Source organism: Nothobranchius furzeri, chromosome 7, assembly GCF_043380555.1.
Source record: "Nothobranchius furzeri strain GRZ-AD chromosome 7, NfurGRZ-RIMD1, whole genome shotgun sequence".
Taxonomy (NCBI): domain Eukaryota; kingdom Metazoa; phylum Chordata; class Actinopteri; order Cyprinodontiformes; family Nothobranchiidae; genus Nothobranchius; species Nothobranchius furzeri.
The window spans coordinates 75,707,504-75,733,881 of record NC_091747.1 but is presented as its reverse complement, the minus strand read 5'-3'; the positions used below and the strand labels follow the sequence as shown (position 1 = coordinate 75,733,881).

General features: G+C 42.8%; 3 protein-coding genes across 4 annotated transcripts in view; 1 reads left to right on the top strand and 2 right to left on the bottom strand.

Moving 5' to 3' along the window:
- Positions 1–450: 450 nt before the first annotated feature.
- f8a (coagulation factor VIII associated) lies at positions 451–18,964 on the bottom strand. The gene is made up of 12 exons (XM_015954252.3): positions 18,823–18,964; positions 18,266–18,312; positions 12,650–12,722; positions 10,168–10,327; positions 9,939–10,007; positions 9,720–9,840; positions 9,548–9,640; positions 8,853–8,917; positions 5,190–5,271; positions 5,026–5,072; positions 1,271–1,326; positions 451–1,151 (listed from the first exon to the last, which is right to left on the bottom strand). Exons 1-12 carry the CDS (start codon positions 18,879–18,881, stop codon positions 1,070–1,072), a joined length of 954 nt encoding a protein of 317 aa, XP_015809738.1. The 5' UTR covers positions 18,882–18,964; the 3' UTR covers positions 451–1,069.
- Positions 18,965–21,755: 2,791 nt separating this feature from the next.
- Positions 21,756–25,887, bottom strand: nfam1 (NFAT activating protein with ITAM motif 1). Of its 2 annotated transcripts, XM_070553753.1 has the most exons (8): positions 25,751–25,887; positions 24,248–24,423; positions 23,648–23,917; positions 22,766–22,887; positions 22,342–22,458; positions 22,142–22,240; positions 21,978–22,055; positions 21,756–21,880 (listed from the first exon to the last, which is right to left on the bottom strand). In XM_070553753.1, exons 2-7 carry the CDS (start codon positions 24,354–24,356, stop codon positions 21,990–21,992), a joined length of 783 nt encoding a protein of 260 aa, XP_070409854.1. In that variant the 5' UTR covers positions 24,357–24,423; positions 25,751–25,887; the 3' UTR covers positions 21,756–21,880; positions 21,978–21,989. The 2 variants fall into 2 exon arrangements, with proteins under 2 accessions (XP_070409854.1, XP_054607603.2); XM_054751628.2 differs by lacking the exon at positions 21,756–21,880 and having other exon boundaries at positions 21,882–22,055.
- LOC129167036 (uncharacterized) overlaps positions 24,970–26,378 on the top strand; it is a 10,823-nt gene continuing 9,414 nt past the window's right edge. The window contains exons 1-2 of the mRNA XM_070553456.1: positions 24,970–25,016; positions 25,253–25,410. Of these exons, the coding sequence (XP_070409557.1) occupies positions 24,970–25,016; positions 25,253–25,410 (205 nt within the window). The remainder of the gene's footprint in view (positions 25,017–25,252; positions 25,411–26,378) is intronic.

Genomic DNA, 26,378 nt, shown 5'->3' with positions numbered 1-26,378 from the left:
ACATGTAGCTTTGGGAGACAGAGTCCAGAAGTAAATAAACGGTTTAAAACGTTATTGGTTGAAGGATGAAAGGACTGAGACTGCCCTCATGTCAGTTTTATAACTTGATTTTTAAAATTCTCCAGTCATCTTTTATTTTTTGTAATCATTGAAAGAAAAAATCCATCAAACCAAGTTGTGTTTAGCGGTTTAGAGCAGTACAGCATCACCTGTTTCCAGACTATTCTGCTGATGGATGCTGAGCAGACAGGGCCGGTCTACTCATCCAACACTCAGCCGCGAGGAGAATCAACTACAAATATGTTTGAAGCTATTCCTCTTCTCTGACTTAGTTATTTTGTACTTTTTCTGAAAAGTCTCTTATGTAGTGAAGTTGATGGCTACTGCGAGCGATCTGGTTCAGCGTTGCCATAACTACAGTGACTGAAACAGACCACAGGAATTAGGAAATGAGCCTTTCTTCATAAGACATTTATTCATTTAGAATGAGTTTACAACTTTAGCATATTATGTACCCTCTATGTACAACGTAATCATATGTTTTAGTCATTTGTGTTTTATACTGTGTGTCTGTAGTTGGCTGCTAACGTAACATGCGTACATTTGTACAAGTGAATATTAGACAATCCAGGGAGGACAGTAGTTTTCTTACATCATATAACAGAACTATGCATTAGTGAGTGTGTTTGTTATTACTGTGGAATTTAAGCCATGACATTTATTAATAAAGTTAAATAAAACATGAAATGTGTGTGTTTTTTTTTATTCAAACAGGAAATACAGTAAATTCTTTCACCATAATAAATAAGAGATGTCACGTTTCTTTTACTGAAATATGCACACAGCATAAAAATAACTTTGTTAAAGCATAGCCAACGTTTGGTGTTTTCTAAATTTGCATGAGTCAAAAGAGAGTTTTGTGTCGCGTGCATTCCTCTGACCGCAAATCACAACATCTAAATGTAGAAAACAGCCTCTCTTCAGGCCTTACAACAGGCCCAGTCAGAAACAGGAATATTCCATTACATAAAGTATTGTTCCCAGAGGAAGTGAGTTGAGTTGGACGGCGCTAAATGCCTTGACCAGAAGGTGCGATTCGCTCCAGAACCACCAGGTGGAGAAGATGGTTCTGCTCCGCAGTCAGAAATGGCCTGCAGAGGGGAAAATGATCTATAACATCTATGGAATATTACAAGTTAACAGGAAAACCTTTAAAATAATACATTACGCATGCAGCTCATGATGGAGATGCATATTAGTGGATACTCACCACAGCTCAGTCTGAAGGGACTTCAGGGACTCCGTGTCTTTCTCCTGACACGCCATCTGCAAAACACATCAGCTGTTACAGACGGCACCAATAAAAACAGCTACAGCGTCACATGAGCTCATCTCAGTCTTCTCTGTTTATTTGCATTCATTCAAAACAGAGTTCTTTTCATGAAGAGACATTTCTAAGCAAACGTTGAACGATGCTGATTCAGCTGCTGCCTGAAGTTCCAACATCCACTTAGTTTCTAAGCTGGGACAGCGTCTACGTTTAGATGTCTGAACTTTTAGACATTCAAAGGGAACTGAGATCAACAGAAATGTTAAAGCTGCTGCCAGTGGCTCATTAAGGTCACCGTGGTAACCACTTCAACATCTCTCATTCCTAGATAGCAAACTTAATGAACATCAAATAGGTGTGTAGGTCACATGGCAAGTTTAAAAAAAAGACCCATCAAATCTAATTAAAGGTGCAATTTGTAACAGTGTCGTCTGGTGGTCACATTAGGTAACTGCAGATATTTTTCCTATGTGAAATGAAATCACCGTCATGGCTTTTGCCAGTTACAGATCCGCACCAGAAGATTGTAGTTGACAAACAGTAAGTAGATTATTACATTGTTATATATCTGGTGTTGGCACTCTGATTATTTACGGTAGGGAGCACTTACTACACCTATTATGGTAATATTTACCTGGTATTACAGGAAATGTGATTGTTTTCCCTCGTGCTGTTAGCTTGTTAGCTCATTAAAGGAAGTAAAACACCTGTAATACTGTGATATTGACTTGTTGGTTACTGAAAAAGTAGCTTGAGATATTTTTAGAGCAGACCATTTTCTTCTAATTCAACATTAGCATTGTTAGCTCAACGTTAGCCTCTAGCCTGCAGATCTGCCAACCTTGTCAAAATTTTTTGAGTACCAATTGTGCAGCGTTTTTTTCGCGGACTTTTGCAACTTCATTGCTTTTTACGCTGTAATCTCCCCATATACTGGATGGAAAATTTTACACACACACACACACACTTGTTCATAGTTCTTCTTATTTTGACTAGTAAGGTTATAGACGTTTTTACACTTTGACCTGTCTCCAAAGTATCATGTATTTTAATATTAAACAGTAAAACTCTAAAGTTTCCTTATATAATATTGGTGCTTATACAAGTTACTTGCATTAAATTATTATTACAAGTTACTTGCATTAAATTATTATTACAAGTTACTTGCATTAAATTATTTCAATACAAATTAATAAAAAAAAAGAATTATATTAATGGTAATTATTTATTTTAGAAATTGCAATAGGTGTTTCTGTTCTCAAGAATGTAATATTAAATTGGCTTAAAGCTAATATGCACACATCACCAGGGCTAATTCACTAATTACCTGCAGCTCCCTGGTGGCTTATGTCCACATCATAATTGCAGATTGTGCAAAATGCATGGTGAGGTTGTTTAGAGGGTCGCAAGCATGGCCACTGTTCATGATATTAGGACAAAAACTTCTGAGACACATGGACCTTCTTCTTTTTGGCAGGTCTGCCAACCAATCCCTCCCTGTCTGCTTCTCTCTCGTCTGCCATAGCAAGAGTTGCAAAACTAGCTGTGAAAAAAATAATGGCTGCATGGCTAAACTGTATAAATAATCACGTTCCTCCTCATATACAGGCCAAATCTATCTGCAATGGATAAAGGCAAACACACACACACACACACACACACACACACACACACACACACACACACACACACACACACACACACACACACACACACACACACACACACACACACACACACACACACACACACACACACACACACACACACACACACACACACACACACACACACACACAGATTATCTTACCAGAACAGCAGCAAGTGGCGACCGGAGGGAGAGAGGAGCAGCGGGCAGGATGAAGCAGGGAGGAGGGGGCGGGGGTGTTATGCTATTGGTTAGGCAGGATAGTTTTTCTCTGCTTTTCTACCATGATTGGCTTAAACTTCTTCACCACGCTACTGAGTCGTGTTGTCAAACATGAGCACCACACGTGCATATTTGCCACAGAACTCAACTCACGTATCCGCAGCTTTTTGCGTGGTTTAGAGGGGTGAGTCGTACCAGCGTAAATAGATGCCAAATTGCGTACTGGCTACGTAAAATGCGTACAGGTTAGCAGGTGTAAGCCTGCTTCACCAGATATTAGAGTAAAAAAAAAGATGCCGTGGTTTCTTACAGGAACAAGAAATAACTTCTGGGTCGCTCCCGTTTACTGGCTTCGGTTCTTTAAACAACTCTGGAGCTTTTCGCCTGCTAGTGTTGAATTACTAAAGCCTGTGCTGCAGCGCTAACTCACTGCAGATGCAGTAACCACACAGACTCAGTGTGTAAACAGTAACTAGTTTCAGCTTTTGTCTTTTTTTTAATAAGAGGCAAACTGACAACCCCTCAGCTGGCTGGGAATGAAATCTGTTTCAAAGTAACCTTCCTTCCAACTTCTCATTTCACAAGGAATTCTTACAAGTTGTACCTTTAAAATCTCACAGAGACCCGAGGGATGCCAAACATCCGCTGCTGGAAAATTTTCCTTATTTTTCATAACTTGACAGGTTTACTATAACTTAGACAACTTAAGATGTGATTATGTAAAAATCTTAACTGATATCAAGATGCTGATTTACTCATGTAAAGTTCAAATTTCCGTGACTCGTTCAAACTGCAAATGTTTCTGTTCTCAGGTTTACCTGGGCCTTGGAGGGTCAAAAGGAGCGGTGGCTTTCTCACGTGTCTTTTTCATGTCAGTTTTTTGCTAATTTGGTCTCCATCAACCAAGTACCGACACTGACCCCTGCTTTCCACAGGAGCCGTCAGCAGCACGTTACTGCAGCAGCACGTCTTGCTCGCGTAAGCTGCTGCTTGGCCCTTCCCACGAGACGCGAAGCAGCAGGGGAGCAGCTGTCATCGACAGAGCACGAAGTCACACGAGTGACTTCGTCAGTAAACACAACAACAAGCAGGAGAAAATTACAACATGGTTTGTGTTTTATGTTCTGTCCGTTTCATAATCGCCAATACGGACCTGAAAAACAAAGGAGACCGCTAGCTAGGTGATAACTTCTCACGGGGCCGCACATTTAGTAACTTTTTTTAAAGGTAAAGCAACCGGAAGGCAGTACGTTTCTTTATTCTGAAAATCTCGGGAGCTTCTCTCCATTTCCGCGTCCGATTTCCTGTCTTTCCTTCCCCAAAAATGTCGAACTTGACCCGTTTCAGAGGCGTCACGCGTAGAAAATAGAACCGGCGCGTAAAGGCCACGACATGCTGCTGCTGAGACGCGGCCGACTCGCGCTGCTGACGGCTCCGGTGGAAAGCACGGGTAAAGGTCACAGAACACTGATCCTGGTTCAAATGCATATTTTGACTGAGAGTTGCCTTTCTGTGAAATGAGGGTAGAAGACTATTCTCATGTTCAGCCTGCATGTAAAACTCAAGAGTAAAAAAATGGTTTCTCAGTGAACTTGGTCTTTAATAAACTTAGAGAAAATTGTAAAGCATTGAAAAATGAATGGAAACAACGAATAAAATGGTTACGACTGAAAATACTTCTAGAGAGAAAAAGACATTTTCCTGCCAAAAAAAGGGACTGTCCAACAGATGTGTCACCGTTATTCAAAAGCTATAAGATTTTCTGTCAGCTGGAAATGTCAGTAGTTAGCGTGAGCTGGTGGAGTGTGTGGATGCTGAAACTCACCACCACAGACTGCAGCAGCAGGAACACATTCTCAGGCAGGAAGGTCACTGAAAGAGGACATAACGTTCATATTTACACCTCTGCCACGGCACTGTCCTAAATCCTGCACGTTCTAATGTTGATTAATTAAAAATTACATAATAATTTCTCTGAAAAGCACATACCTTGGCTGTGAGGGTCAAACGACTCCCATGCATATTTCTCTAAAGTCTGAGCGTGTTCCGGTAGCAACTTCTGAGGTGGTGGCTGCAAGAACACATAAAAAAACACCAATGTTGCAGCATTCAAGTGTGCCGATGCAGAGGTGTTAAGCTGTTTAAAAAAATGATTGTTAGAGTAACTGAAGAACAACTTCAGTCATCAATTCATATGTTTTCCTGCTCTGATGAGCTGATTTCTGTAAAAAATATCAGGGATGAACCCCTCATTCCATCAGCTGTGCTTTGCCCATTTGGGGGGGCTGAGACGGGTTTCTGGGGGAACGGTGGAAGAATGTGAACAAACTAGGGCTGCAACAAACGATTATTTGGATAATCGATGAATCGGATGGGGTCTCGACACGATTAATCGATTAATCGGATCACATGGGGAAATTTTTAAAAACTGCTAGGGAAACGTTATTTCTCTCCTTCCTTCACTTTATTTAACACAACATTATTAGAAAACAGTTCAATAGCAGAAAAACAACATGCCATCACCTAAATTGTCTTATAAGGTGTATAGACAGAGACCCTAAGCTACATCTATCGGTGACCTAAAATGCTTGGTCCAATTAAACAGCTTAAGGGCAATTCTCATCTGTTTTGTTTGATCTCATCTGTAGACATTTATTATAACTGGGGATGTCAAACAACTCATTTTTAAATGTAATTAAACATAGGCTGTGAATTAATCAAAATTGATCACTATTTCCAAAAATGACTGAAAAAATAAGTTGTCACACACTCCATGGAAACTTTCAGAGAATCCACAAATAGTGGCTTTCAAATGGTTTTGTTACTTTCTGCAAGTTTAGAAAAGAAGCAGATGAGACAGCATGTCTGATAATTTAGTTTTTCATCTGATAATATTAGAACATGTCAATAATGCCTGAGGGGCTTCTATAAACACTGTATAACTAACACTACTGGAGAGGGTATGAATTACACAGAGGCTTCTGGGGAGCCCAGTTATGGGGGGGGGGGGGCATTTTGCCTTGGCCCCCAAAATGTCTTGAAACGGCCCTGGGTGTGTGACTGAGTGTTGAAGGTGACCTGAATAGTATCAAATTTATAAATATTACATGTGTGTAACTTATTGTTTTATAGGTAAAAACGTGTAGTGGAGATAAATCTTTCTACATTTTACTTTTTGTTTTGTTTTGTTTTGTTGTTTTTATTGAACTATTTTCCTGTCCTGTCTGTCTCATCTTCCTGCATCTCCTCTTAATTCTCCAGAAAAACTGCTGCCTGGATTCTTACTTTTTCACCTCAGCAGTTACTTCTGAGCAGATCAAAGGGATCTCCTGACCGCAAAGCGCGTTTTCGATGCTGCGTGAGGTGACATCACCGCAGCACAGGTGATGAGCTCCGCAGTAGCAGAGCGCTGCAGGCACAAATACGACAGAAAATAGAGAACATGTGCAGACTACATGAACGATCGTGTGCTAATTATAGTTTTTTGGTTGCGCCACTTTGAGAATGGACCGTGCGCTGGAAGCAGCTGCCTGGATCGCTGCGCAACAACGCGCTGTGCTGCTCTCTGCTCAAAAGAGTCCAAAAATGATATAATATAGAAAACTTTTTTCCGGTTCCCCTGGATGTGTAGGATATACAGCTCCCCCATAATTCGATCCCTGCTCCTGGATGAAAAGCTGGACATTTTCATCAATACAAGAACCCGCAATCCGGACGCGCCGGACAGAGAGTGAAAAGTGGACAAGTCCGGGGAAAACGGAACGTCTGGTCACCATAGTCCTCATAAAGCGGGAAATTATAGATACAGTATTTTGCTCGTGCCCTGGGCCCTTTAGAGTTCGTGGGCCCTGGGCAATTGCCCAGTTAATCCGGCCTTGGGCGGAACCGGTTCGCAGCAGCACGAGTCACCCCGCTCATCTAATAAGCGTCGCGCTCACGACTTTAGACTCTTTTTTTACGAGTTTAGGGCATGTCTAGCCTGTCTAATAATCCGGGACTTGGATGAATCACTTTTGAAAAGTTTTTAATTTACCCGGACACAGAGTTCTCTCCTTCCTCGCTGATGATCCCGACATGCTTGCGTTTAAGACGCTGCATCATCCCGTGCCATGCTAAGTCTGACCTAAACGTTGCAGGTAACGCATGTCTTCGCCTGATTTAACTGAAAATGCTCCCAAACTTAAAAAGCTTTTACTTTTTTGACACTCGCTGCTTCTGCCATGTTCCTCTTCCAAACAACTGTCGGCTCTCCCTCGCGCTGATCTGCCGGCTCTCCCTCGCGCTGATCTGTCTGCGCGCAACGGCGGGCGGGAAGGGGGGGTGCTTTTGGAAGAGTTGTGCGACCCAACGAATCGATGACGCAATTCGTTGCCAACGCTTTTAGTAATCGATTTTCATCGAATTTATCGATTCGTTGTTGCAGCCCTAGAACAAACTACGGTGATACGTCTCTGGCACGCGGTCAGACGATACATATCCGATCACCATGAAGGATTACTAAAGAGAAATCCTGATGTTAATCCAAAAGAAAAAGAAATGACCACATTCAATCCCAGGGTGTGGCTCACTTGTGAACCTCAAATAAAAACAATCTCTAGAAAAGCACGGTTTCTGTGAAGTTAACCTTTCATGACCTTTAATACCCATGTGAAACTATAACCTGGTCCTGACATCCACATGCAGCTAAAAACAAACCTTAGATCTGATCACAATAATAATAACTGACTGTCAGGGTCTCTGCAGGTTTAAGGGAGCCAAATTTAAGACTTTTTAAGACCTTTTTAAGGCCACTTTGACCAAATTTAAGCTATTTTAAAAATTAAATTTAAGCCATAATTTCCAGCTATTGCCTGGAACCGGTGCTAACCACGTGGCGAACGTGGGATTAGCCATCCAGTTACCATTAAGCTCCCACTTCCCCATGGCACAAGCTCCCACTAGCTTAACCAGCTAATGTGCTCATTTAAAATAGCCCCCTTTCACAACCAACTGAATGTGTACGGTTCCGCTTACGCCAACATCGTACACAAAAAATGCTGAACTCTAACAAGAAATTCACGAAACTTTTATAGAAATAAAATAATCTTGTTTATTGGGTCTTTGGTAATTTAAGACCTTTGGAAACAGTATTTAAGGATTATTTGTCATTTTTAAGGATTTTTAGGGCCTTAAATTTGGAAAAGCTAATTTAAGACTTTTTAAGGACCCGCGGATACCCTGGACTGTACTAAACCCACCCAATCAGAAGCTGGGTTGTGTCTGTATCTCCTTTAGTTTGATCACCACACAGACATAAAAACTGGTGTGTTTATAACAGCAGCCGGGCTCCTGAATCAGGTGGCACCAGTGACATGGGGATCCTGTAGACAGCAGGTGGCGTCATTAGCAAGACAACAGTTTGAACGCCAAATATTTTTCTGATTATTGGGCTTAAATGTTTCAGGTGGACAACATAAACAAGATCTGAGCTCAAAAGTTTGGAACATGTTTCAAGAGAGTGTTGCCATGGTAATGGCTGAACATCAGCATGTGGAGACAAGGACTTGTGAAGCTTGGAGCCCCTTAAAAATGTCATTTATACAAACTATTAATACAGAATAAGAAAAGTAAAGAGCACCAGTAGAACACCTGTGCTGATTTAAATATTCTTACCTCAAGCAGCATCAGCAGCAGCACTCGGGATATCTCACATTTAGCCACTATGTCCAGAAAGGCCCCTTTTCCAAAGTCAAATATAAAAAAAAAGGATTTCGGTTTAGGAGCAATCAAAGAAACCGGAACAACGCTAAAAACAACATAAAATAATAACTGAAACTTCAGTTTTGCGTGACAGATTTAGAGGAGGTCCAAACTGATTCCAGCTAAATCAGCAACAAAATAACTGGTTTTCCTGTTCACGTAAAGCTAGCATTTGCAGTTTTCCTAAACGTAGAGGTGATCCTGTTGGGGTTTATTTTAGGGGTGCAACGATACCACATTTTCCAAACAGATACGATACCTCTACTTGGATCTGAATACTCGCCGATACCGATTACAATACCGATACTTCTACCACACAAAAAAATGGAATACAGATTTTATTTTCTTCTCTGCTTTCAACAAGAAAAGACTGTGAGGTAGATAAAAAGTAAAATATATGAATAGAAATCATCACAAAACTAAAATATTAGGTGAACAGAAATGACAAGTTACAGTGAAGCCATTTTCAAGCAACTGCATTGGTATCGGTTCCTGGTATCGGTTAACTTTTACCGATACCAGTATTGTATCGGTATCTGCACCGATACCAGTATCGGTGCATCCCTAGTTTATTTATTACAAATATCTGTCATGTGTGAAAGTCTCACCGACAGGAGTGGAGGTGCCTGGGAGCGGCAGTCCTCGCTCCTGACACATCAGCTGCATCTCCGTGAACACGGACAGAGCACCATCGTAGTCACCTGCGACAACAGCAGAGGTTAAAACGCCTAAATCAGGAAACCTGCAGCTGGATCTCATGAGAGGATCAGGTGAACTCACGGGTGAGGATTTTACAGGTGGCCATCTCCCCCATTGAGAGCAAAGCTTCAATGGGAGTCTGAGTCTGTAGCTCTGCAGCCCTCTGAAAGTGAACGATTGCTTCTCCCGGTCGGCTCATCTCCTATTGAAGTAGAGGCGAGACCGATGCAGCAGAGCAAATGCCTAACTACAAAAATCTGCATTGTTAATCACACGGGACCGCTTGAACTAAGATCTAACCTTAAGAGCGTTGCCAACTTCCAAACACAGACTGGCTGCCATGACAGGCTGGTTCATCTCGATGTACACCTGAAATTAATTTTCACATCCGCATGGAGTCACAACGCAGGAATGTAACCCAGATTCTGTCCAGAACAGCTCGTCTGCTCACTTATCAGACGACGACAGCGGATAACTCTCAGAGCATGAATGTTAGAAAGTCCTCAAACAGCTGGGAGCCTTGGTTTACCTTGATAGCAAAGCTGTAGCAGTTGAGTGCAGCTTGAAGGTGTTCGTCAAAGCCCGGAGCCTGCAGGGCTCTGATCTCCTTCTCCGATGAGAGGAAGAGCCGCGCAGCATCGGTTAGAGCCAGAGCTTCTCCAGGAGCGTTAAAGAGAGTCTGCTCACACCTAAAGGCAGCACCACAGGGGGCGGGTTCTAATAAATCAGTGCAACAGAGGTTTCTGAGACCCGTCTGGTTTATTCCAGTGAGGTCTGAAGATGTCTGCATCCATTACTGAACTAAACGACCCACCCTGGTTCTGATGGGGGAGGAAACGTCCTCTTTCTTTGTTTGACACCAAAACAAATGACAAGAACGTCAATAATCTTTAACACAGGAAGGAGGAAGCTGAGAAAGTTTGCCTTATTGCCATTATATGTGCTTCCAGCAGAGGGTGCTGTCTATATTTAGACGGCTCTGAAATAGACGACCGTCTCTTTCTGCCAAGACTTGAAGCTCAGCCGTTGAAGAGGCAGAACCCAAATGAAGAATGAAGAAAAAAGTTTAGTATTCTGGATCTTTGGTCCAAACAGCCAAAGATTTTGTCATAAGTGTTTGTTGTATTTAAATAAACTAGTACAGGAACATACACGAGGCCTCGTTGGACCAAGAATACAACAAACATGTAAATAAAGGAAAAAAGGTGGCGTTTCTCTACGCTAACTACAGACCAGCATCACCCCTCAGCTACAGGCTGGTTGTAGAGATGAGCTAGCTGTTTCTTACTAATATGATGTTAGTTTACCTGTAGAGTGTTTGGTTCTGATCAGGGTCATCACAAATAGACAGCTAGTAAATCATGCATCCAACTTATCTCAGTTCCAAGCGGTTTGATGAAAAACCCGGTGGTTACTCTGCTGCTGGACTGGAATCACATCAGCACCAGAAGGTGTTTTGATTATAAATGAATCCAAAAATGTAATTTTTAATCTGTCTCTACAGCAATATAATACAGAAAACCCCCAATGGGAACTGGTTTGACTGTTGTCAAAGACTGATGGTTTAATGAAGGTCCGCCCTCATGTAGCCAAAGCTCTGCGTCTTTGTGTCCGTTATAGGGAGCCTAGTCTCCTCCCTTTCCAGTCGGCTCATGGATCCTCAGAAGAACGAAAAAATAAAAGCAAGTCAACGGGGCTAAAAGAGCTTCTATTTAAATGAAAAGTAATGAAGTGTGTTTCAATCATACCAGCCACGTACTCTGAGATTTATCAGCTTGTAAAAGTTCGTAATTAGCATGACTACATCGGCACGTCGCATTTATGACATCACCACAGAACCTCCTCTCCTCTAGCATAGCTGCTGCTTACATCATGGCCAGATTTTTGGTGGCTCTTTACTCCTGAAGTAAGGATCTGGAGCAGGGGCGGCGTTAGGCCCGGCTACTTGGGCTGAAGCCCCGGATGTTTCATGAAAAGCCCCGGATCTAAATCGTGGAAGTAACATGCAGTACCAAAGTAAAACAGAGAGGGAGCAGCTGGCAGTAGTTTGTATACAGCCTGCCTGATCCTCTACCACTGAAGAAGAAGCCCTTCAGCAGCCGGCTTCTTCTACACTCTCTGCCTGAAACGCATGAGTGAAGATGGACATAAGGACGTTTTTTAGACCAAAAGTACAACGACAGAACCCCAGCTTTGATGAGACTGGTGTTGACTCAGGTTTGTGAGTCTTATTTGAAAATATTTGTTGTGCTGCTGGTTTGCCTAAAGTTAGCTTATCAGGTAAAGTTGTTGGAGAAAGAAAGGGAATATTTACTATCATCTCACACTAAACACTAACAGGAACAATACTCTGCCCTGAAAATGCTTAATATGCAGCTTCAGATTAAAAATTATGTGGTACAAGACATATATGATGTTGACTAGTGCGTGTCACGTGTGTGTGTGCACGCGTGTGTGTGCGCGCGCGTATGCGTGTGCGTGTGTGCGCGCGTGTGTGTGTTAAGCCCCGGATCTTCTTCAGTCCTAAATCCGCCCCTGATCTGGAGATCGCTGAACTTACAGCCGTGTCTGATTCGATGATGCACCTTTGGTGATGTGCATCTGTAGTCCTGGACTTATTGTCACACAAAACCTGACATAACCCCCCGTTAGAAAACAAGCACGGTCTTGGTATCAAAATGCATCTTTAATATTCACGGACATCATGTGTGTAATCCACGGCACGTAGCAAGCGGAATTAGAAAATAGCGTTTTTAGCCCCAATGACTTGCATTCATTTTTTCATTCTTCCAGGGACCCATGGTCAGGAAGTAGACGGGCGTGACTTAAGCTCCCTACGAAGAAGTCAAACCAGCAGAAGAGCCAAATGAAAATAGACGAGTGAGATGTAAAACTGGTAGATAAATGCAGACTGTTTAAAAACTAAATATTTATCCACTCTTCAGCCTACAGTTTTATAATAGAACATGTGTCTCTGATGACGATGAAGAAAAGTTTAGGCGTCCGCTCACCGTGCCATGGCCAGGTTACAGAAGGCAGCATACTGAAGCCAATCCTGCTGCTTCAGCTCCTTAGCCAGCTGACCTGTAAGCAAACACACACACACACACACACACACACACACACACACACACGCACACGCACACACACAGATTCAGTAAGCGCACGCTGAGCCAACTCCGGCGCGCCGTCAGACTGAAGGCAGAAATGAGCGCTGCCTCCTCCGTGATAAAAACTTTTGAGGTTTTATAACATTTTTCATTCAAGGCCAAATTAAGATATTAGCTTCTATTTTGGGACGACGTATTAAAGTCGGGTCCGCTCCAGCCAGTGACTCCGAACCTGACTACAACTCATGTTACTGCAGCATTTCTTATTCCAGTCCGCGTGGCAGCGGATCGCAGATTCAGCCACACCATAAAACAGCAATAAGTCGGTCTGAGGCTAAATATCTTTTCCATCTTTTCCACTATAGACATTTGATTACGCACAAGTAGGTGATCAGCTCAGGTTTACGCAGAGCAGAAGGAAGGAGAGACGTTCCTACTTTAAGAAAACCGTTAAATTGCATTGTTTATGTGCTACCTGGGCACTCTAAATATTTATTTTAAATTAAATCAAAGGAAATTGTAATGGTATCGAATGTTTATTGATTACTATTTAAAAAATGAAAGTGATGGGGAAAAAGGTTGATCATATTTTTTTAACCCTGTCTGTTTAGCTTGACGTCTGATATATATATATATATTTATAGCCATGCCCTGATGTGGGGGCTGGGGGATGCGTCGACATGGTCGGGCCATAGAAGGGGTGCGCAGCTAAATAAGTTTGGGAACCACTGACTTAGAGTCTCTAACTAACCTGGCATTCATGTATTTGGTCCATGTGATGAAGCTGTAGCACCTGGAGACAACACACACCTACACATGGAGAACATGCCAACTCCACGCAGAAAGGCCACAGCCAATCTGGATTTATGTTGAGTTTCGTGTGTTTAAAATCACATTGTACCTCTTTTCTGTTCCAGTTTCAACCGACTGTCTAATTTTGACCATCTTTACAATCTTTCGTGTAAATGAGTTTATCTTTATATTTTATTTTGCACGTCTCAAACGTAAGTTTACAATATGTTTTTGCCTCTCTGACATAATTTTTGTGTTACTTTTTGAAATCTTGGCCATTCTGTTGCTATGTTTGTGGTTCTTTCACATCCCTTCAGTATTATTTACATCTTAATTTATTATTCTGCATTTCTTTTTTTACCATCCATACAACAACTATAAAAGATTCTGTTAAGTGGGTTCAACGTTCGAGCTGAACTAGCTTTAGATCAGGGGTGTCAAACTCAGTTTTGCTCTGGGGCCACAATGAGGAAAATCTAGTCCCAAGTGGGCCAGACCAGTAAAATTAAAGTGTGTATAAATTAAAAACTGCTTTAGATTGTTTTCTTTGTTTTAATACGATCAACATTAAATAAAGCTGGAGCCTGAGGACAGTGTATTTAAAATAGTTTAAGCACAACATCAATATTAATAATAAAACACCTGAAGCGTATTTGAAAATGTGAAATACAAAAAAAAACAAAAAAAACCCCAGACTATTCCTCAGTAATTCAAATAACTGATTCACAGATCACATGGCTATATCAGTTTCATGCATGTCTGACTCCTGATACTTGACATCTTTTAGCTTTCACCAGCAGTTTAATTAAATGAAAGCTTATTTTCAGACTTTACATCGTAAAGTCAGTCTGAAAATAAGATTTACACAATCATCTCGCAGGCCGGATTTAAACTGTGTGCGGGCCTGATCCGGCCCGCGGGCCGCAAAATTGACACCCCTGCTTTAGATCAACCAAGAATTGTTCACAAGAAAATGCTGTTTCAAAAGATTTGCGGGCAATGTTGATGCCCGCTCAAAAAGTAAATACACTCGAAAATGTCACATGTAAAAAAAATGGTTTTAAAAGTTTGAGAGCTGTCCAGCCGAGCCATAAAATGCAATCTAAAAATCATTAAAATGAGGAGACAGTGCTGAGCTGCTATAAGGCGTGATGGTCTGTCCCCAGACTGTGATCTGTCTGAATCTAGTTTTCTAGGATTTCTGACAGACAGAAACAGCCTGAGCTCCATTGTTAAAGTGGATGTGAAGATTCCTGGAGTTTAACGGTTGAAACTAAGTTGTTTTTAACCAGGAGCAAACCAGCGAGCACCTGTCTCAGCTGTTTTTGTCAATGGAAAATGATATCTTCAGCATATCAGTGAGAGATTTTTACAGGTGTAGAAATAGGAATAGATGATCTAACCCCGGGTTTCCACCGGAGCCGTCAGCAGCACGTTACTGCAGCAGCACGTCTTGCTCGCGTAAGCTGCTGCTCGGCCCTTCCCACGAGACGCGAAGCAGCAGGAGAGCAGCTGTCGCCGACCGAGCACGAAGTCACACGAGTGACTTCGTCAGTAAACACAACAACAAGCAGGAGAAAATTACAACATGGTTTGTGTTTTATGTTCTGTCCGTTTTATAATCGCCAATACGGACCTGAAAAACAAAGGAGACCGCTAGCTAGGTGATAACTTCTCACGGGAACGCTCAGTTAGTAACTTATTTTAAAAGTAAAGCAACCGGAAGGCAGTACGTTTCTTTATTCTGAAAATCTCGGGAGCTTCTCTCCATTTCCGCGTCCGATTTCCTGTCTTTCCTTCCCCAAAAATGTCGAACTTGACCCGTTTCAGAGGCGTCGCGCGTAGAAAATAGAACCGGCGCGTAAAGGCCGCGACATGCTGCTCCTGAGACACGGCCGACTCGCGCTGCTGACGGCTCCGGTGGAAAAGGTTCTGTTGACCACAGCGGTTCCTATCAGCAGCTATGACGTGCTGCTGACGGCTCCTGTGGAAAGCCGGGGTAAGGTGTGATGTTAAATGTAAACAAAGAGCATGCGTTTGCACTCTGAGGAGACGAGAGGCACCTGGAGGCTGCAGGGGGATGCTCTGAAGACCTGCGGCGAGCTGCAGCGCTGCCATCTGCTCTAAGGTGATGTGTGCCTGTAAGGTCTGTTTATAGTCTCACTTCTCCAGCTGATGTCAGTCACAGATACATCACCTGACATGGCGTACATGAAAAACTAACCATCTCGCATCAATTTAGGGGGAACATCTGCGTCCAAAACTCTACAGAACAAAATGTTTCAAGTAAAATCTTCACAATGGTATTTGCACACATACAAGTTGTTTGCTGTCAGCTGTGCGACTTCTGTTAGCCTTCAGTAACAACGAGCCCAGATTTACTGCTGACTGCCAATTCAAGTGGAAGCTTTTCAGCTGTTACACCTGTCATTAGGAGTTTGAGTTGTGCCATCTTGAGCTTCCACTGTTGCTGTAATTAAAAATGAGATGTACCCAAGGAGAAAATTGGTCTCTCCTGAAGTTTCCACACAGCACCACAACATTCTGACAGAATGCCAACACAGAGATTGACAACCATGATAAAGTGCTGCTTCCTTCGTGTTATTTTACCTTCCTGCCAGACTATGTGCACACGTTAAGCGAGCTGCTCTACTGGAGCCATTTCAAACTCCTGATGGAGCTGTTTTAAAGCCCAGGAGGGAGCGCTGAGAAACATCTTGAGAGGAAATACCGTGATAAAAAACTAAAAATAAGTTCCATCTCCCTCGTTATTTAACCATTTGCCTACTTATTTATTTGAATTAGAGGTGGGACTCGACATAAAAATTAATCAAATTAATTAGAGGCTTTGTAATTAATTAATCTTAATTAATCACATTTTAATCGTTCAGAAAAAAGTGCCCTCAAAGCATTTTTTTCCAATTAAAAATAATGAGGCAGAGAATAAAACATTAGATATGGTTATTATTGCTGTAAACTCATGCTCTTTGAATAAAAAATGCATTTTAATTATTCATATGTCACTGTGTGATATGAAACAAAACCCAAATCAACTAAAATGTATAACTGCAAATACAAAACACCTGCAAAGGGTTCCTGAGCCTTTAAATAGTCTCTCTGACTAGTTGAATTACTGAAATAAATGGACTTTGCACCAGATTCTAATTTTTCCAGTTTCACTTGTTTGTATAATTGGGTGTTTTTATTAACATTTCTATTACTCATAATTTCTATTACTCATAATGTAGTAAAAACATGTATGTTGTTGTATTATATATATATATATATAAAAATTCCGTAAAAATGACAGTAGAACAGGCACAAATATGATCTAGGATTCAGATGTACTAATTTTTAACACCACAGCAGGTGTGACATAGTCTGAGAATGATCAGGGACACTAACTGATTCCAATTGGATGACTGGAGGATGATGGGAAGATCATGACGAGGAATTTATGATCTGACGGCTGAGCGATGAACAGGTGAGCAGACCTTCCTTACATGGGAAGTCTTGCTGTCACGTCAAGAAGGGGATGGCTGCAGACATGCAGATTCGCCCCTGCAGCGGCGAATCTGGTGTGATCTCCAGCCTGATCACACCTTTCTCGTTCCTCGCTGCCCCAGTGTGCTTAAACATCCACCCCTTTATCTCCCGATCAGCTGATGACCACTTCAAAACACCTCGCTGCTTAATGATAGTAACACATGCGATGTTTAGACAGTGACTTGTCTCAGAAACATATAACAAACTGACAGAATTGTTTAGACAATTATCAGAAAGATTTTAGAGTGTTTCTCTTGCTTTAAGACACGTTGTTTGTGACTGTTTACAGAGTAGTGAGAACACAAAGCATTTTCCCAGCTGCAGCAGGTGCCTCTCGTTTGTCTGACTACTTTCATAAACTACTGTTAAGGGCAAAAAATTATTCTGTTTGGTGCTTTCAGCGCTGCACAAATGTTAAATAAATGTCACAAATATAGCTTACCTCGACTTTTGTAAAGTTTCCGGTGCCACCAGAGATCTAAGACGATCTCTGAAAAATGTCCGCGACACGGACTCTGTAGTTGTCAGGGAGTTTATTTTTTTAACAAGTCAAGAGAAGAGGCTGACGTGTTTTCCAAATACTGCGTCAGTCCAAGCAAGGCAATTTCTATCCGTTTTTATTCCATTTTAGTAGCCATTAAAAGAGCACTGTGCATCAGTGTTGTATGAATTTCCATCTACGAGGATATCATGCAATGACAAAGGTTCCGTCTTGCTTGAAATGCAAGCTGCGATTAAGCTCATCATTTTTTTCTAATGAATTAATCATAATTAACACGTTAAAAGTCCCACCCCTAGTTTGAATCATATTTATTCTCAGATATTTTAGAAAAGGCTCCATGTGATTCAATTACAGATTAGTGGACTGAAGTAATTGGTTACATTTAGATTTCTAGGTTTTAATAGTTGTTAAATTATAGTCTTTCTATAACAGACCTACTTCAGTATTTAGATTTATTCTGTTTCACACTTAAAGGCAACAAGAAAAATGTGTTTTTTTTAATCAAATGAGGCCAGGAGATTGTAAATTATACCAATATAAAATACAACAGACTATTACAATATTTATGTCCCGATTCTTGTTATTTTGTAAGTGGATTTCAAAGACACATTTAAAGAAACATCTATTTTGATCTAAACAGCAGTTAGTTCTGATTTTTTTTTATCACTGATACTCACCAAACTGCTCACTCGCCTCTGCTACATTTGGCTTACGGAGAAAACGTCTGCAACGATAAAATAATATAAGTTAAAATAAATGAACATGCCATGTACATAAATGATTGGGATGTGAGAAAAAGGCAAGTGTGAACGCCAGAAATGTTAACAACGCATTGTACACTGTATCATTATTTATATAATTGCTCATCTGTAAACAACAACACAGTCTAATGTAACACATAAATCAGGCTTGTCCCTTGTTTTCTTTTCTAAGTATGTGGTTTTTACAAGCTAACAGCTAATATGTGTTGCCGCAGCCGCTACAGATTATGTTTTTAGTAGCAAGGACTACAACGAAATTTGCCTCATCACGTATGCTACAAAATGATCACACATCGGTGAAATATATAACATTTTGCAGCAACGAGAAACGCAAACCGGAGTTAGCTACCGCTAGCTTAGCCTCATAGCACTAGCTGTACCGGAAAAGTAAACATAGGCACCGTTATGCTGACTCCGTTGTGCATTTGTTTTTCAACTTAATTTGAAAGAATGTAAAGGAGAGTCTTACTAACTTTTTTAGTTTATTCGACACAGCTCGGTATCTCGCCAGAAAATCAGCTTCAGCAGCCATAATCACCAAAACAAACCAAAGCAGGAAGCGCAACTGATAGAAGCGATGGGATTGGCTCGTCAGTACCAGAGGTCGTTATTTCATTGGCTGGCGTTTACGCTCACTGACGCGGCCAGATCCCGGAAAGGAAATGTCCAAATAAGGGCACGTTAAAAGCGACAGGGCAAAAAGGAGCATATTACAGGAAAGCTGTTTAAAGTTATTTACTTTTTATCTGTACGAATTTGATACTATTATTTTTTATGGTCTTGTTTACAGTTATTATACAACTGTTGTTTGTGGTTACATTGAAAATTTAAAGGTTACTAAGCAGAAAAAGCACATCGCAGCAAATAAGATCTAGTAGCATTACACAGGATAAAAAAAAATAAAAACTACACATGACTATGATGATTTCATAGTATTTATTTTGTCCAGTGGACTCATGTTCATCAGTGTAACAGAAACATATTTCATTTGCATACTTATTTTACCCTTTGCATTTTGATATTTGTATTTATTCCCTCATTCTGCTGGGGGACTTTAACGCTCACGTGGTCAACGACAGTGAGACCTGGAGAGGTGTGGTTGGGAGGAACGGCCCCCCGAACTGAATTCGAGTTATGTTTTGTTATTGGACTTCTGTGCTTGTCATGGATTGTCCATAATGAACACCATGTTCAGACATAAAGGTGTCCATATGTATTCTTGGCACCAGGATACCTTAGGCCACAGCTTGATGATCGGCTTTGTTGTTGTTTCGTCTGACCTGTGGCCGCATGTCTTGGACACTTGGGTGAAGAGAGGGGCGGAGCTGTCAACTGACCACTACCTGGTGGTGAGTTCGCTCAGATGGTGGGGGAGGATGCCGGTCAGACCAGGCACGCCCAAACGTATCGTGAGGGTCTGCAGAAGAAGCTTCAATTCCCACCTCCGACAGAACTTCCAAAATGTTCCGGAGGAGGTGGGGGACATTGAGTCTGAATGGACCCTGTTCCGTGCCTCCACTGTTGAGGCAGCCGACCGGACCTGTGGTCGCAGGATTGTCAGTGCCTGTCGCGGTGGCAACCCCCGAACCCGCTGGCAGACACCGGCGGTTAGGGATGCTGTAAAGCTGAAGAAAGAGTCCTATCAGGTCTTTTTGGCCTGTGGGACTCCAGAGACAGCTGACAGGTACCTGCAGTCCAAGCAGAACACGGCTCGGGTGGTTGCCAAGGCAAAAACCCGGGCATGGGAGGAGTTCGGTGAGACCATGGAGCAAGACTTCCGTACAGCTTTGAGGAGATTCTGGTCCAACATACGGCGCCTCGGGGGAAGCAGTGCACTACCAACACTATCTATAGTGGGGACGGTGTGCTGCTGACCTCTACTCAGGACGTTGTGGATTGGTGGGCAGAATACTTCGAAGACCTCCTCAATCCCACCGACACGTCTTCCAGTGAGGAAGCAGAATCTGGGGACTTTGGGTTGGCCTCTTAAATCTTTGGTGCTGAGGTCACTGAGGTGGTTAAAAAGCTCCTCTGTGGCAAGGCTCCAGGGGTGGATGAGATCAGCCCGGAGTACCTTAAGGCTCTGGATGTTGTGGGGCTGTGGTTGCTGACAATATCGCGTACACATCGGGGGCAGTCCCACTGGACTGGCAGACCAGGGTGGTGGTCCCCTTATTTAAAAAGGGGGGCCGCAGGGTGTGTTCCAACTACAGGGGGATCACACTCCTGAACCTTCCTGGTAAGGTCTATTCAGGGGTTCTGGAGAGGAGGGTCCGTCGGATTGTTGAACCTCAGATTCAGGAGGACCAATGTGGTTTTCGTACTGGCCGTGGAACACTGGACCAGCTCTATACCCTTAGGGGGATCCTGGAGGGTGCGTGGGAATTTGCCCAACCAGTCTACATGTGTTTTGTGGATTTGGAGAAGACGTTTGACCGTGTCCCTCGGGGGGCCCTGTCGAGGGTATTCCAGGAGTATGGAGTACCAGGCCCTCTGATACAGGCTGTTAGGTCCTTGTATGACCGGTGTCAGAGCTTGGTCCGCATTGCCGGCAGTAAGTCGGGCTCGTTCCCAGTGAGAGTTGGACCCCGCCAAGGCTACCCTTTGTCACCAATTCTGTTCATAACCTTTATGGACAGGATTTCTAGGCGCAGCCAAGGTGTGGAGGGCATCCGTTCTGGTGGCCTGAGGATCAGGTCTCTGCTTTTTGCAGATGATGTGGTCCTGTTGGCTTCATCAGAACGCGATCTTCAGCTTTCGCTGGAGCGACTCGCAGCCGAGTGTGAAGCAGCTGGGATGAGAATCAGCTCCTCTAAATCTGAGACCATGGTCTTGATTTGGAAAAGGGTAGAACGCCTTCTCCGGGTCAGGGATGAGGTCCTGCCCCAAGTGGAGGAGTGTAAGTATCTCGGGGCCTTATTCACGAGTGAGGGAAAACTGGAGCGTGAGATCGACAGGCGGATTGGTGCTGCATCTGCAGTGATGCGGGCGTTGTACCGGTCTGTCGTGGTGAAGAGAGAGCTGAGTCAGAAGACGAAGCTCTCAATTTACCGGTCGATCTACGTTCCTACCCTCACCTATGGTCATGAGCTTTGGGTAGTGACCGACAGAACGAGATCGCGGATACAAGCGGCCGAAATGAGTTTTCTCCAAAGAGTGGCTGGGCTCTCCCTTAGAGATAGGGTGAGAAGCTCGGTCATTCGGGAGGGGCGCGGAGTAGACCCGCTGCTCCTCCACATCGAGAGGAGCCAGTTGAAGTGGCTCAGGCATCTGGTCAGGATGCCTCCAGGACTCCTCCCTGGTGAGGTTTTCCAGGCACGTCCAACCGGGAGGAGGCCTAAAGGTAGACCCAGGACACGGTGGAGGGACTATGTTTCTCACCTGGCCAGGGAACGCCATGGGATTCCCCCGGAGGCGCTGGCCCAAGTGGCTGGGGAGAGGGAAGTCTGGGCCTCTTGCCTTAGGCTACTGCCCCCGTGACCCGACTCCGGATAAGCGGATGAAACTGGATGGATGGATGGATGGATGGACCTTGAATTCAACATATTTATTGACAAAAAGTTATGTTACTGTCTTGCACAGCATATTTGTTTATTCAGTATCAGTCTTAACAGAACATTCAACTTACAACGAATTTATTTTAGTCCTGAAAGTTCTCATAAACACACTCGATGCCTCCATCCTGATGTGCTGCAGCATCTTCTGCCTGGGAAGTAAAATAAAACCAGAGGAACAATCAAACCTTTTACCTTGATATCACATTAGTTGTTAAGACACCCAGAATTTACCGACCGTTTTCTTCAGGGATTTGGGCTTCTTTTTGTTTGACTCTGTTCTGACAGCTGAGCGGTCCAGCACTTCGTAGATGGATCTGGGCCGAGGTTCTAGACTCTGAAAAGATTCACACGCCCAAGAAATGTTAAAACTAAATTGATAGGATCAGGGAAGAAGGAGGACAAAAATGGCAGCATTCTAATTAACCAAACTCTCACAGCATAGAAAGAAGTGGACTGAGCTGTCGTCATGTCCATGGGGTCTTCCTCTGGTTCTGTGTTTGTGGTGTGTTTTCTGTTTCTGTCACTGTCGCCACTTTCAGGGAAAGTCTCCTTCTGAAAATTACAAACCAAAGAAAAGGAAGAAGTATGAGTGCTGTGAAGCATGACCCTTCTTGCCTAAATCTGAAAAAAAAACCTCTCTTTTCATAAAAATCTTGTGGTGCATAGCAGATTGGATAACTCTAAATAGTCAATAAAATCTTTAGTGGTTGAAACCAGAGCTTTGAAATGGGATTGGGACCTCTGAGCTCTAGTTTGAACCCAAATCAAGATTAACACGCCGCATCTTTCAAAACCTTGCAGCACAGAACACAGAACGACATGTTTAACTTGCGACATCATGCAACGGCTCACATCTTACCCAATGTCCTCTGCAGACGTAAATGGAGCCGAAGATGCTGAATAGCAGCAGCACACCGGTGAAGACGGCCATAGTGATGAACTCCGTGTAGTCACGCATCACGGGCTCCCTGTAGCCTTTAGCTGGAAAACACACATCACTCATTATTGGTCGGAGCTGCAGAGGCTCCGTGATGGATTCCACATCTGCCGGGAGAGCATTCCTCTGTGGGAAAGAATTTAGGATCAAAGATCTTTCCCACCTGTTGAGCAACTGAAAGGGATTTTCCACCCTGTGTTAGATGTGAAGAAGCGTTTTGTAACCAGCTCAGTCGTTCTCCTCATCTGGTAGTATGCTGTTTGCTTTAGCTTAGCATAAACAATATAAGTGAATGGTAACAGCTAGCATTTCACGTTTTAAAAATATCATGTTGGTTTTACAGTTTAATATTATTGCACAGATGTGGTAAATACACAGTGTAAGAATGTGACATAATAGTATTTGAAAATAAAATAAAAACAAGGTTTAACATGATGTTGCCTTAGTTTTATTTTGCGTGTGTGGCAGCTCCGTAAGATCCACTCAGATCCCACTTCCTTTTGAATAATCCGAGGACTAGACACAAACACTGGGGTAACCGGAAGCAGCTGAACCTAAACCTCTGGGTTCACAGTCAATCGCTGATCCAGGCCTTTTTTAAATCCAAGTTTAAGATTTTTTCATTGAGGAAGGCTCGATCCTCAGTAAATCTGGATCCGTAACTTTGATTTATTCTCTTTGTTTTATTGTTTTCTGTAAAGCACTCAGTTTGGGCTTTTTAAGTACAAGAACAAGGTCAATGTGAGCAGAAAGCAACATAAAAGTTGAAGTAACTTCTGTTTACTGTGAACTTTTAGATCTTACCTCTGACTCGTACAAACCAGGTCACCCTGGCCCCTTTAAAGGAGCAGTGGTATGTTCCTGAGCTGCTCAGGTTCTTCAGAGGGATTGTCCGATTGGCTATCAGAGGAACACTTCCTACTTTTGGGATGTCAAAGCGATGCAGCTCGTTGCCAGAAGGATCGACGCAAAGTAGGACATCTTCAGTCTGATTAACCGGACTTGTCAGGGTGACGTTGATGCTGAGATCTTCTCCCGAGAAGGCCACAAACACTCCTCTCTTCAATCTAAGAGCTGTGAAGGGATGTGATGGAGGACTGATTAGCTTTTTAGTTGTTGAAAATCATTCAGCCTGCATATTTAAGCAATACATGTTTTTAGAACACCCCCCCCCCCCCCCCCCCCCCCCCCCAAAAGCTGTTTTTCTGTAACAAAAAGTTGAAAATAAAAATTCTGACTTTTGTTATGTTCTGGAGTCAATAAAGAAATAAATGATTCAACTAGGAGACAATCTGAAAATAATACACGATAGAAAAAAGTGACACATTATAAAGACTCCTTCAGCTGGATTCAGAAGCATCGACCCCATAAGTGATCCAGCTAACTCCTCAGGACAAAACTTACTTGGTTCACTCATTCCTGAACACACAGAAGAGCAGAGAAGCCAAACGATCCAGGTCCGAATGACAGAAAGCTGACGTAGGTGTTGTGGTTTCATGTTGAGACCCTGCATGTAGTTGAAGCCGTTCTCGGTTCGTCTCCTCTCACTTTGTCTCAGTGAATAAAGTCTTGAGGATTTCCTGAAAGTAGCAAAACCAGTACTTCCTCAATATGATTTTTCCTTTTGTTTTTCAGGAAGCTGACCAAAATGGACATTAAAAGGGCCAGAAAATGATTCCAGTGAGCTAAAGTTGTTTTTAAAATAACACCCAGCCCTGCTGACAGCCCCAGATTTGCTCTGTGCTGCGGTGGAAGATGAGTTTTGGCTCAAGTGGGAGCATTTCATCAGTTTCCAGAGGTGAAGCAGAGTGCAGTGCTGGCTTTCCTCCACGGTGAGACACTGTTGGAGAAACAACCTCCTCATGTGTGTGTGTGTGTGTGTGTGTGTGTGTGTGTGTGTGTGTGTGTGTGTGTGCGTGCGTGTGCATATGTGTGTGTGTGTTCAGATGTTAAAGAGCAGCCGTTTGTTTGTCTGATGTCTTTCCTGCTCTCACACTTCCTCTCCTCCCTCTCCACTTGACCTGTTCACCATTTTCTCTCTGCCTGCACTAACAGGCCAACTCTGACCTCACTTCTGCTGCAGCATGAAAACACACTCATGAGCCATGAGCTGGAATAACATCTAGATGCCAGGGAAGAAGGACTCTTTCAGTCTAATGGGCCATTCCCATCTGTACCGGGTCGGCCCGGGCCGGGTAGCCCCGGTCGGCCCCAGCCTGGCCCGGTTGATTCCACACATCCTTGCCTTAAGCCCATGTGGGCTGATTCTACCCACCAATCAGAGGCTTGCTCTAATGGAAGGTGTGAATTTGCTGTCAGCAGTGGGTGTGTTGGCCCTGGTCGGCCTGAAGCAGACCCCCTCGAGAAGAGGGCTGAGAATGAGCCTTGGTTGGCCCGGAAAAATTCCAGGCCACCCAGATATGTAAACAACCTACGCTACCCGGCCCGGGCCGACCCGGTACAGATGGGAATGGCCCATTTCTTTCCACCTCGTACACCCCTCATCCCTCAGAGCTCTTCAGAAGGAAAGGGAACAAATCTCTGTTTTAAAGCAGTCACACGTCTGGGTCAGAACCCAACGCTAGGCTGTGAAACCTAAACTTTGAAGCCTTTAGATGATTTCCTCAAATCAAGTAAAACTGAAAAAAACGTTTCCTGATAGAATATCTTCACTGTAATTAATGAAAAAGCTGAAGCATCAAAGCTCTAAATGGACTTAAAAAGAAGTTGAAAAAGTTTGGGTTCAACCAGGAACGTTGGACTTCACGTGTCTGAGTGACACGCTAAACTGTTAGGAAAGCCACGGATAAAAGCACATCATTCTAAAGATAAGGAGACAAATTTAGAAACAATTTAAGGTCTAATTCACACATTTATCATTTATTACAGAAATCACCCCTGACCTACCTCAGAAGAACTCATATCTGTTTTAGCCTTGAATCAGTATAATCCACCTATTGTCAGCTGTTTCCGTTGAAGATGAACTTTTCTTTACTGGTTACTGTTGATCTTAATTATTCACCAAACCATAGCGTCTGTTTTCCAACATGGCTGCTCCTGTGCTCCAGGTTGACCTTTGACCACAAAGGCAGAGACTGTTCCCCCAGCTGATAGAAAGATACATAATTGGTTTGTGTTACATCCTTTCTGGATGAGTATTTTTGTGTAAAGTGACTGAGTGTGTGATGTTTTAACCTTGACCTGCTGCCGCATCTGAGTTCTCCTCACCAACATAAACCCAATATCACTTTATTAGTAAATCAACATCCAAATGAAAACATTTTCTTAAACTGAACAGAAAACACACTTTTTACGAGGGGGGCGGGGTGTATTACAAGTAGTGATGTCACAATACAAATGAGACAATATGATATACGTTGATACTAAAAATCAGAGGATTTGTGTGATTTTTAAGACTGAATTATATTGGAAAACTCAGGTCAAACACTTCCAGGACATATCCCGTGTTACAGCAAGATCCATCAGAATAAAGTAAGTAAGTGAGTAAAAGTGTATTTATAAAGCGCCTTTCACA

Bases quoted from the DNA above. Each gene is read 5' to 3' on its own strand.
- f8a (XM_015954252.3), bottom strand. From the start codon at position 18,881: ATGGCTGCTGAAGCTGATTTTCTGGCGAGATACCGAGCTGTGTCGAAT. The intron at 18,313-18,822 runs GTTAGTAAGACT...TTATCGTTGCAG, and splicing joins GTGTCGAATAAACTAAAAAA to ACGTTTTCTCCGTAAGCCAA. The intron at 10,328-12,649 runs GTGAGCGGACGC...TGCTGCCTTTAG, and splicing joins TGTAACCTGGCCATGGCACG to GTGTGAGCAGACTCTCTTTA.
- nfam1 (XM_070553753.1), bottom strand. From the start codon at position 24,356: ATGCAGGGTCTCAACATGAAACCACAACACCTACGTCAGCTTTCTGTC. The intron at 22,888-23,647 runs GTAAGATCTAAA...TGTGTTTTCCAG, and splicing joins CTGGTTTGTACGAGTCAGAG to CTAAAGGCTACAGGGAGCCC. The intron at 22,241-22,341 runs GTGAGAGTTTGG...GAATCTTTTCAG, and splicing joins AGTCCACTTCTTTCTATGCT to AGTCTAGAACCTCGGCCCAG.